Source organism: Nematolebias whitei, chromosome 12 (assembly GCF_014905685.2).
Source record: "Nematolebias whitei isolate Nwh7 chromosome 12, NemWhi1, whole genome shotgun sequence".
NCBI classification, from domain to species: Eukaryota; Metazoa; Chordata; class Actinopteri; order Cyprinodontiformes; family Rivulidae; genus Nematolebias; species Nematolebias whitei.
Genome location: NC_056509.1, coordinates 49396726 through 49408234, shown reverse-complemented (window position 1 = coordinate 49408234; position 11509 = coordinate 49396726). Strand labels below are relative to the sequence as shown.

At 44.7% G+C, this 11509-nt stretch overlaps 1 protein-coding gene across 2 annotated transcripts in view; it reads right to left on the bottom strand.

Moving 5' to 3' along the window:
* LOC119418409 (protein Z-dependent protease inhibitor) overlaps nt 1–11509 on the bottom strand; it is a 22229-nt gene that overhangs the window by 7511 nt on the left and 3209 nt on the right. The window contains exons 2-5 of one of the 2 annotated variants that reach the window (XM_037685685.1): nt 7169–7462; nt 5173–5466; nt 4776–5049; nt 4497–4635 (exon numbers count right to left, since the gene is read on the bottom strand). In XM_037685685.1, coding sequence (XP_037541613.1) covers nt 4497–4635; nt 4776–5049; nt 5173–5466; nt 7169–7451 — 990 coding nt within the window. In that variant the 5' untranslated portion in view covers nt 7452–7462. The remainder of the gene's footprint in view (nt 1–4496; nt 4636–4775; nt 5050–5172; nt 5467–7168; nt 7463–11509) is intronic. The other variant, XM_037685686.1, reaches the window with a different exon arrangement.

The window sequence follows — 11509 nt, the reverse complement described above, 5'->3', positions numbered from 1 at the left end:
GGTTTCTCAGATCACACCATTGGTTGGTTCTCTAACTATCTTTCAGACCGGAGGCAATGTGTTCAACATAATGGTACTTCCTCCAGTTATTTAACAGTCAACAATGGTGTACCACAAGGCTCAGTCTTAGGACCCACCCTCTTTACAATCTACATACATAATGTAGGTAAAAACATCCCTAATGCATCCATACATTTCTATGCTGACGACACAGTTGTTTATTGTCGAGCTAAAACTGTTGCTAAGGCTTTCCAGCTTTTGAAATCTGCATTCAACATCATCCAGACTGATTTGTTCCGCCTCAAACTTGTCCTAAATGCCGAAAAAACCAAAGGGATGCTTTTTTCAAATAGGAAGTTGGTCCCAGCAGTTCTTCCTCCGATTTTATCCTCAAATGGTGTCCCCATTGAGTTTGTTGATTCCTATAAATATTTGGGTATCTTGGTCGACTCACATCTTTCTTTTAAGCTCCATGTGGAAAACTTGGTAAAGAAACTGAAAGTTAAACTGGGTTTCTTTTTCAGAAACAGATCCTGTCTAACCCTGAATGTTAGGAAACGCCTTGTATCTGTGACTTTCCTTCCCTCAATTGATTTTGGTGATATTATTTACATGAACGCTCCTACAAGAACCCTGCAGATGTTGGATGCTGTCTATCATGGTGCACTAAGATTCATAACTGGCTGTGATTATCGTACCCACCACTGCACTCTGTATTCACTGGTTAACTGGACATCATTAACTTCACGCAGACTCTCTCACTGGTACATTTTCATCTTTAAATCACTTCTTGGTCTGCTGCCTTCATACATCTCCTCCTACATGTCTCTGCGTGAGTGCAGCTACAGCGTGCGCTCTCAGGACATTATTACCTGCAGTGTTCCCTCAGTGAGGACTGAACTAGGCAAAAGGGCCTTCTCCTACTCCGCTCCTGTCTCCTGGAATATCTTACAAAAAGATTTGAAGCTCTCGACCTTGACCTCTCTAAGTGGCTTTAAGAATCTGTTGGACTCCTGGCAGGGACCAATGCAGACATGTTCCTGTTTTTAGTTTTATACATTTGTCTTGGAATCTAGCTGTTTTTTTTTTTTTTTTTTTTTTTTTTTTTTTTTTCTTTTTTCTTTTTTTTTTTTTTTTTTTTTTTTTTTTTAAAAAAAAAAAAAAAACATCATATACATTCTAGTATGAGTTTTTATAACTGCTTATTGTTGTTGCTGTTGTCCATTGTTGTCATCTTTCTTTGTTAAATCAGGTCTCTCTTATAAATGAGTCCTCGAGGCTCAATGGGATTTACCTGTAGAAATAAAGGTTGATTGATAATAACAAAATATGATGATTTGACAAGTTAACTGCTACGTGATGGTGTGATATGGCTCATTAAAAAGAAGTGTATGGTGCTCTCACTGCGAATAGATGCAGACGTCAGTTTGCGCTACGAGTATGGTGATCAGTGCTACGCGTATGGCGGTCTGAAGATGTATGCTAGCTAAACAGAACACGGCAGTAGTCGCATTTTTTTGTTTGTTTTTTTTGCCGGCCGGTGAGTCTGTCACTCATTCCTACTGTATCTAACATTCGACTGGGATGCTTGTTATGACATAAAATTCATATCCCGGCAATATATAACGGTATGAGAAGCTACACGAAGCTACATGCTAACAACGGCCAGCTAGCTTCTCTCGAAGAAAACAGACTTTCACCATTTATACAGTTTTCAACTCAACAAAACGTAACAGTAAATATCGCTTTTTACTTACTTCCACAGATAAATTTTAGCTTGAGGAGATGATGCCCAGCCTGGCTCCGACGCTGCGGTGGAGGACTCGGGTAGACCGGCGGAGCTCCATCTAGCTCGCTCTGAATTTTGTCGTCGGCCAGCAAGCGCAAAAAAAACGCCAGCACTTCAGCATTAGACCACGCTGTTGTCATTATTGTTTTTAAATCTTTAAAATAGGTCCAGCCGCTACTCCGGTCCCAGAAATTGTAAATGGCGGATCTGTGTTTTGAAAAATTTCTGAAAGATCCAGTGACTCCTCCCCCTGACCAATTAGTGACCGACAGTGCGCTGACATCACATCTGGACCCAACAAGAACCAGACCTGGGACCCCAGAGAAGTAGGTCCCAAAAATCGTGCGGGTTCCACCCGCTGAAGGCACCGTGGAGACACTACGCAATCAGCCCGAACTAGTTACATAGGAGCACCAAAAGGCCCTGTGGATAAGGGGCTTTGGAGGACCACTAACGGGAGCTAGTCTCTGTGGTTCTGCGCGGTCTAAGGGGACCTGGCTAGCTACTGGTTTTTCTACAGCACGGAGCCGAGCTTCCAGTTCAGACAGCCTCCCCTCCAAAGCTACCATAAGACTACATTTGTTACATGTACCGTTACCACTAAAGGAGGCAGAGGAGTAACTAAACATCTGACACATGGAGCAAGAGAAAACAGGAAGCAGGGAGAGAAGCAGCAACCATGCTAAGCTAATGCTAGCAAGAGCTAGCAGAGCCAAATACACCAATAAAACTGAGGAGTGTTGAAAGATAAGAGGTGTTTTAAGCACTATCCAACAGTAGAAAAACAACTGTACTAAGTGTGTTTGTGAACTAGAATGAAAAACTGCAAAAGACAGATAAATCCAGAAAACTGAGACGACTCGAGCAAACAATTCACTCGAGCTACCGACAGACAAACAGGAAGTGACACAATACGTCTCACCACCTATCTATCTATCTATCTATCTATCTATCTATCTATCTATCTATCTATCCATCTATCCATCTATCCATCTATCCATCTATCCATCCATCCATCCATCCATCCATCCATCCATCCATCCATCCATCCATCCATCTAGCTATCAATCCATCCATAGTCCATCCATCCATCAAACCAACCATTATCCATCCATCCATCCATCCAACCATCATCCATCCATCCATCCATCATCCATCAATCCAACATTTGTTCATCCATCCTTCCATCCATCATCCATTTATCCAACCATCATCCATCCATCAACCATTGTCCATTCATCCATCCAACTATCATCCATCAATCATCCATCATCTATACATCCAACCATTGGTCATCAATTCATTCATCATCCATCAATCCAACCATCATCCATCCATCATCATCATCCATCCATCCAACCAACCATCATCCATCCAATTATCATCATTCATCTAACCATCCATCCATCCAACCATCATCCATCATCATCCATCCATTATCCAACCATCCATCCATCATCCAACCATCATCCATCATCCAAACATCATCCATCAACTATCCAACAACCATCCATCAACAATCCAACCACCATCCAATCATTATCTATCCATCAATTATCTTTACCCCCTTCTTCCTTCTTGAGTTGCAGGGGTCACTGGAGTCCATATCCAGCAGTCACTGTGTGAGAGGTGAGGGATACCCTGGACAGGTCTCCAGTCCATCACAGAGACACCCTGGACAGGTCTCCAGTCCATCACAGAGACACCCTGGACAGGTCTCCAGTCCATCACAGAGACACCCTGAACAGTTCTCCAGTCCATCACAGGGACAGCCTGGATAGGACTCCAGTCCATCACAGGGACAGCCTGGACAGGTCTCCAGTCCATCAAAGAGACACCCTGGGACAGGTCTGCAGTTCATCACAGAAACATCCTGGACAGGTCTCCAGTCCATAACATGGATAACCTGGACAGGTCTCCAGTCTAAAACAGGGACACCTGGACAGGTGTCCATTGCATCACAGGGACACCAGGACAGATCTCCCATCCATCACACGGACAACAGGACAGGTCACCAGTCCATCACAGGGAAACCTGTACAGTTATCCAGTCCATCACAGAGACACCCTGGTTAGGTCTCAGTCATCACAAGGACACCTGGACAGGTCTCCAGTCCATCACAGGGACAACCTGGACCGGTCTCCAGTCCAAAACAGGGACACCTGTACAGGTGTCCATTCCATCACATGGACACCAGGACAGATCTCCAGTCCATCACAGGGACACCAGGACAGGTCTCCAGTTTATCACACGGACACCTGGACAGGTCTCCAGTCCATCACAGGGACACCTGGACAGGTCTCCAGTCCATCACAGGGAAACCTGTACGGTTCTCCAGTCCATCACAGAGACACCCTGGACAGGTCTCAGTCCATCACAAGGACACCTGGACAGGTCTCAGTCCATCACTGGGACACCTAGAAACAATTTACAGTTACCAATCAGTCTAACAGGCATATTTTTGGTCTGTGGGAGGAAACCGGAGTACCTGGAGAAAACCCATGCAGTACGGAGAGAACATACAAACTCCACCCACACAGATCGCGGGCTGGGATTTGATTCAATGACCTGCTTGCTGAGAGGTGACAGCTCAACCAACTAAGACACTGTGCCATTTCTTTAAATAATACTGCAAACAAATATAAAGTCTCTTTTATTTTGAAGGTCAGTGGGCGTTTCAGAAAAAGCCCAAATGTGCTTCACTCACCTGAGTAAGTTTGGCTCCGCCCAAGTTGCTGAGGTCTGCATCATCCTGAAACACCTTTGTAATGTCCAGAGTCTGAAGAATGTCTTTTAGAGAGTAAGAGTGCTCCAGTAGGAAGCGAGGGAGCTGCACCTCCAACTTCCTGTTTACAAAATAAAAGAACAGCCTGTCAGTACCAAATCAAAAGCAGAAAACAGAAGGACATGCAGGAAGTCCAGGGAGAAAATGAGGAGATTATGGAGGAATGACATAAAAGAAGGAGGTGAAGATCAATGTCCTCACGTTTTCTTCAACTTCAGGATCCAGGTCTTGATCTTCTGTGATGTAATTTCCTCCTCCACAGTCGTCAGGTCTACACCTTCATCGGGTAGCACCACCAACATGGCTGCTCCGTCCGCCATCGGCAGCTTCAGCACGCCAGCCTTTACCAAGACGTCGTATGCCAGGAAATACTTATCGGCCCGGAACATCATGGGAACCATGACCACGTGGTACCGGTCCACATAGAACCGCTCATCCTGAGTGGATGAGGAGTCAAAGGGCGGGTCGAACTGGGCTGGGACACACCAAATAAAAACTTTATTTACAAACACAAACCTGATCTGGTCTCAGGGGAATATGAGTTTTTTTAGTGACTCCACCCCTTCAGGTGTCCTCACAGAATGTTGGTGGGACTTACGTTGGTATCTGGTGGCAGTGGCAACTAGCAGCTGGGTTTGGAAGTCCATGGTAGACAGCAGCTCCTGGAAGCCATCTCCGATCTGCTCCTGGACCCAGCGATTGATGGCGTCCAGGGCCTCAGGGGGCTCGGTGTAGGACACACTCTGGACCAGACCGCCAAGCTTTGTTTGGACCAGAGTCTGGTAGGAGTCAGAGACCTGGACACTCTGAGAGGGGAACACTGCCATGCCATGCCGCAGGTTCAGGGGTGCATCTCTTTGAAGAACCAGGTTCCTCAGAGTCTGGAACTGATCTGGGACCAGAAGAAAAGCAGATTAAACCTAAAGTCCAGTCCCAAGACCCTGGTCATCTGGTCCCCTACAACACAAAGGTGTTTGTTTCATGGTTTGATTTTAGTGGCCCACTGGTCAGAGACTGATATCTGTCAGAACCAGGACCCCGTGGTCCACTGGTCAGGGACAGACTTGCTCTTCCTTCCATCCATGATATGAGGATGTTGTTCTCAGACGGCCATTACTTCAGACCAACTTAGTTTTTATATTTTTCTTTTATTTCACTTTTCCTCTCTGACATTTAGACCCACAACCTTGAACCTGGACTTACTGACATCTGACCTCTGGACCTCCACCTCCTGACCTCCACCTCCTGACTTCTAAACTCCACGTCCTGACTTTTGAAATTCACCTCCTGACCTCTAACCTCCAAACCTCAACCTCCTGACTTCTAAACTCTGAATCCTGACCACTGACCTCCACCTCTCTACCCCTGATTTCCATCTCATGACCTCCAAACCTCCACCTCCTGACTTCTAAACTCCCTGTCCTGACCTCTGACCTCCACCTCCTGACCCCAATCTCCTGATCTCTGACCACCATCTGCTTACCTCCACCTCCTGACCTCTGACCTCCTGACCTCTTACCTCCATCTCCTGACTTTTGACCTCCACCTCATGACCTCTGACTAGAGTTGCATTCAGGTCCAAAAAATCTGACCCGACCCGGCCCCAGCCCGTAGCCATCATTTCCAAACCCCACGCGATCTGATGAATTAACAGTAATTACAGGTCCGAACTTGACCCCCCCACCCCCCAATATTTTTAATTAAGCTTTGACTGCTTATATATTTAGTAACTGTCAGCGGACGCTTGCGGCTGAGGGGGTGTTTGTCCTTTCATGGCCGTCAAAGCACATTAAATGCCTCCCCTGTTTCTGCCTGCATTCTGCATTATTCAGACACGACCCCTGCTCTGATATGTTGGATATTTTGTGATCTCACCTGTTTGGGTCGTCAGCCGCACGTGTCCGCTGAGTGCAGCGACTGAATGAACGGCCATTTGGACGATGGGTCGCTGGCAGTAATCCATCTGAAGCTTAACTGAACTTTTTACCTCTTTCAAGACTGGTCAGCGGGCGGTCAAATGGTCGTGTGTGGCTGGTGATTGTATGGCAAGCCATGTTGTCATATAATTGGATCATCCGCTGACACAATCAAATGCCCGACACCAACCCAGCCCGCACATTAAGCACATGATTATGGACCGGCCCGGCCTTAATCCGGGTTGGGCGGGGCCGGGCTCCGGGTTAGAAATTACAGCTCTACCTCTGACCTCCACCTCCTGACCTTTGACCTCCACTTCCTGCCCTCTGACCTCCATCTCCTGACCTCTGACCCCCTGCCCTCCACATCCTAACATCTATCTCCTGACCTTTGACCTCCACCTCCCAATCTCTGAACTCTACCTTCTAACCGCTGACCTCCATCTCCTGACCTTTGACATCCACCTACTGACATCTGACCTCCATTTCCTAAGCTCTGATCTCATCTCCTAACCTTTGACCTCCACCTTCTTACCTCTACCTTCTAAACTCTGACCTCCATCTCATGACCTTTGACCTCCACCTTCTGACCTCCACTTCTACATCCTAACCTCTATATTCTGACATTTGACCTCCATCTCCTGACCTCCACATCTTAACCTCCATCTCCTGACTTACCTGGTAGTGTCTGTGGATTCAGTCCATTCAGGAAGAGTCCCTGGAGCAGCTGGTCTCTGGTCGGACCGTTGGCGGCACTAAGAAGTGCCAACATTCCAGCCGAGAGACAGAAGGGAGAGAGGACGACGTTATCGTCGGATCGGCTGGCCACAGCTCGGTACAGATGAGCGTCAAAGTCCATGTTCCTGTTGATCAGGTCCTCCATGGCGGGCTCAGTGGTTTCTGCCAGACTCAGCAGGAGGACCAGGAGGAGGCTGAGCAGGAGGTGGTTCAAGGGTGTCATGGTGTCCTCTGCTGGAGCAGAACCCAACAGAACACACGTTAAAACAGCTTGCTTCTGTTTCCACAGAGATCCAAACGGGCTCAAAGAGAACCTCCTTCAGAAACAACAACGTGAGACCGAAACCAGACCCTGTAGTCCAACTTTCTGATCCTGATGGGACATAAACCCAACCCACAGCTCAGACTGACCTCGGGACGTTGGTCTAACAAACATGTTGTTTATTTGTCATTTGCATGTCAACACAACATCAACAATATGGTATGGTATGAAATATGAAACGTTCAGGAGGAGAAGAACCAACTGGACTCGCTAAAAACAAACAAGAAATATTAAAGCGTGCAGTAAGGGTACAAAATGAAGCAGGGGTTCTCAGACTTTTTGGATTCAGAGACCTCTTACAGGGGAGAAAAAGTTTAAGGACCCCCTCACAACCCTCATGCTTATTAAATATTTTCCCTCAATTTGTCTCTTTTAATGTAATGGAAATGTTTATGTAACATAAATACTTAAGACCTGTTCTTTAATAGTGTTAACACAATTTTTATACTTTTAAACATGGAGTATTTTTCATTCAAGACGCACTTAATTAACAACATTTTTAATTTCAACTTCCAAAAATTACAGTTTAGAGAGAATTAACAGTATCAATTCAATTCAAAATACTTTATTACTGGTAATTCCAAAGATAAATTTAATGTTGTTGTAACTCGTTATCCTCGTTTCATTAAGAGATGTTATAGATGCTGATGGCTGTAGGCAGGAAGGATCTCTTGTAAAGGTCCGTCCCACAGCAGATCTGAAGAAACTGGCTGCAGATGCATCTGATCCGTCCACCCAGACTCGGTTGTCCTCTCGGTTCCTCCGGGCTGCAGGACCTCCTGAATGCTGGACAGAACTCCTCCCAGAGCGACGGTCTCTCCTCCGAGAAGCCTGCTGAGCTCCTCATCACTGCAAACAGCCGGATGCAGGTGCTGGGGGATGATCCTGGTCCTTCTGCTGTCACGAGCCATGTTTCCTGCCCATTCCAGGATCTCAAGAGGTCAGGCACTTAAGCACAACCAGCAGGTAGATGGGAATGCATCCACAGAGCCTTTTTTCCAACTTATTGGAGATTTGGGGCTGTAGTTGAGATATTATTTGAGCTTTTGAGATGTTAATCAGCAGCTCCTGGTTGTAAAAACCACCTTGTTGCCATGGATACACATCATCACAAATGTCCAAAACTAAAAACCGGGCTTCCGGTTCCAGCTTGCTTCGGAGAGGTTGCTTATAAATACGCTCTGCTCTACTTGGGGAGAAATTAACAACTTTAAACACTTTATACAATTCACACTTACTGTAAACTGTTTTTTGCTGCTCTTTAGACTGTTTGCTAGTTTCGTATGCTGTCACTTGTTGGGTTTACGCTTTATTTTAGGTGTTTTCTTTGAGCTACGTGATCCAATGGTGCTGTGCTAACTGCTAAGTGGATTCAACTCACACAAAGGTAAGATCATCAATCAGGAGAGTCACCCTTGTTTTAAACGGTGTTTCTGTTTCTTGACTTTGTTGTAGTGCTTCCTTGCTGGTTCTGGTTTTGTGCTTGAATTCTTTTAGATGTTTCGAGTTATGTGAATCGCGGCTGCGAGGTTCTGCAGTGGTGTGCTAAGCTAATCAGATTAGTTCAGATCGACTTGAACTCGCATTAAGCTGAGATCAGACGAGTGGTTTTAAAGAGTGTTTTATTAATAACATTTTTTCTCTCGTTTAGCATCTGCTGCACATTTGTGCAGCCCACACTGCAGGATAAGCTTCCTCTTGCAGCTAAACAACTGTTCTCCGTGCAGAGCAGAGAAGTGGGTGAGGTCAAGATTGCTTGAAGGTGGCTGAGAGCAACAGAGGCAGATACTGGGAAATCATGACATTCTGTGCTCTTTTAGAACGTTTAGATTTTAGAAACATTGTTTAGAATATTGTACCACGCAATTTATACACTGGAGTGTCTTGTTTATGTATTTTTTTCATAATTTTCACAATTTTAATACTTGTATTTTACTTTGAAAGACTTCCTGCCATCTCTTGGTAACATGCTGCTGCTGACTAATTTTTTTTTTTGGACAGAGCTGCCCCTCATGGGAGCAGGCGTTAGTGACACAGAGAGAAGGCCCTCAGGTAATCAGATGTACGACTCTTGCTCACGGTTTCAAATATCCAACCATAACTCCACCCACTCCATCATCATGTGACCAGAAGTTTAACCTAAATAACCAACAAGGTACTACCGAAGACCAACCTCCAAGATAAACGTGCATTAATTTCTTTAGATTGTTCCCATGTTAATGGATTTTGCACTTCATGCACAGACCTACCATACCACAGCATTTTATTTATAGAGCACTTCAAACAGCAACAAGGCCAACCAAAGTGCTGTACAGACAGAAAACAGGCAACACACAAAGCAAAATACAAAATGGAATAAAATCAGAATATAGACACAAAATCATTGCAGATAATTCATTCAACCTTTATTTCTACAGGTAAATCCCATTGAGCCTCGAGGACTCATTTACAAGAGAGACCTGATTTAACAAAGAAAGATGACAACAATGGACAACAGCAACAACAATAAACAATTATAAAAAGTCATACAGATTATTATTATTTTTTTTACAAATAGGATTGCTATAAAAAAGAAGAGTAAAAAGAAAAGAAAAGTAACAAAAAACAACTAGATTCTAAGGCGACTGTAGAAAACTAAAAACAGGAACATGTCTGCATTGGACCCTGCCAGGAGTCCAACAGATTCTTGAAGACACTTAGAGAGGTCAAAGGTCGAGAGCTTCAGATGTTTTTACAAGATATTCCAGGAAACAGGAGCGGAGTAGGAGAAGGTCCTTTTGTCTAGTTCAGTCCTCACTGAGGGAACACTGCAGGTAATGATGTCCTGAGAGCGCACGCTGTAGCTGCACTCACACAGAGACATGTAGGAGGAGATGTATGAAGGCAGCAGACCAAGAAGTGATTTAAAGATGAAAATGTAAAAACCGGATTACAAAATTTGGGACACTAAAAAAATTGTGAATAAAAACTGAATGCAATGATGTGGAGATGGCAAATGTCAATATTTTATTCGTAATATAACATAGATGACAGATCAAAAGTTTAATCTGAGTAAATGTAACATGTTAAAGGAAAAATATGTTGATTCAAAATTTCACAGTGTCAACAAATCCCAAAAAAGTTGGGACAAGTAGCAATAAGTGGCTGGAAAAAGGAAATTGAGCATATAACGAACAGCTGGAAGACCAATTAACACTAATTAGGTCAACTGACAACATGATTGGGTATAAAAAGAGCTTCTCAGAGTGTCAGTGTCTCTCAGAAGCCAAGATGGTAAGAGGATCATCAATTCCACCATTGTTGCACAGAAAGATAGTGCAACAATACCAGAATGGTGTTACCCAGCGTAAAATAGCAAAGACTTTTAAGTTATCATCATCAACCGTGCATAACATCATCAAAAGATTCAGAGAATCTGGAACAATCACTGTGCGTAAGGGTCAAGGCCGTAAAACTCTACTGGAGCTCGTGATCTTTGGGCCCTTAAACGTCACTGCACCTCAAACAGGAATGCCACTGTCAAGGAAATAACAGAATGGGCTCAGGAATACTTCCAGAAAGCATTGTCAGTGAACACAATCCACCGTGCCATCCGCCGTTGCCAGCTGAAACTCTACAGTGCAAAGAGGAAGCCATTTCTAAGCAAGCTCCACAAGCTCAGACATTTGCACTGGGCCAGGGGTCATTTAAAATGGAGTGTGGCAAAATGGAAGACTGTTCTGTGGTCAGATGAGTCACGATTTGAAGTTCTTTATGGAACACTGGGACGCCATGTCATCCGGACCAGAGAGGACAAGGATAGCCCAAGTTGTTATCAACGCTCCGTTCAGAAGCCTGCATCACTGATGGTATGGGGTTGCATGAGCGCTTGTGGCATGGGCAGCTTGCATGTCTGGAAAGGCACCATTAATGCAGAGAACTATGTTCAGGTTCTAGAACAACATATGCTCCCATCTAGA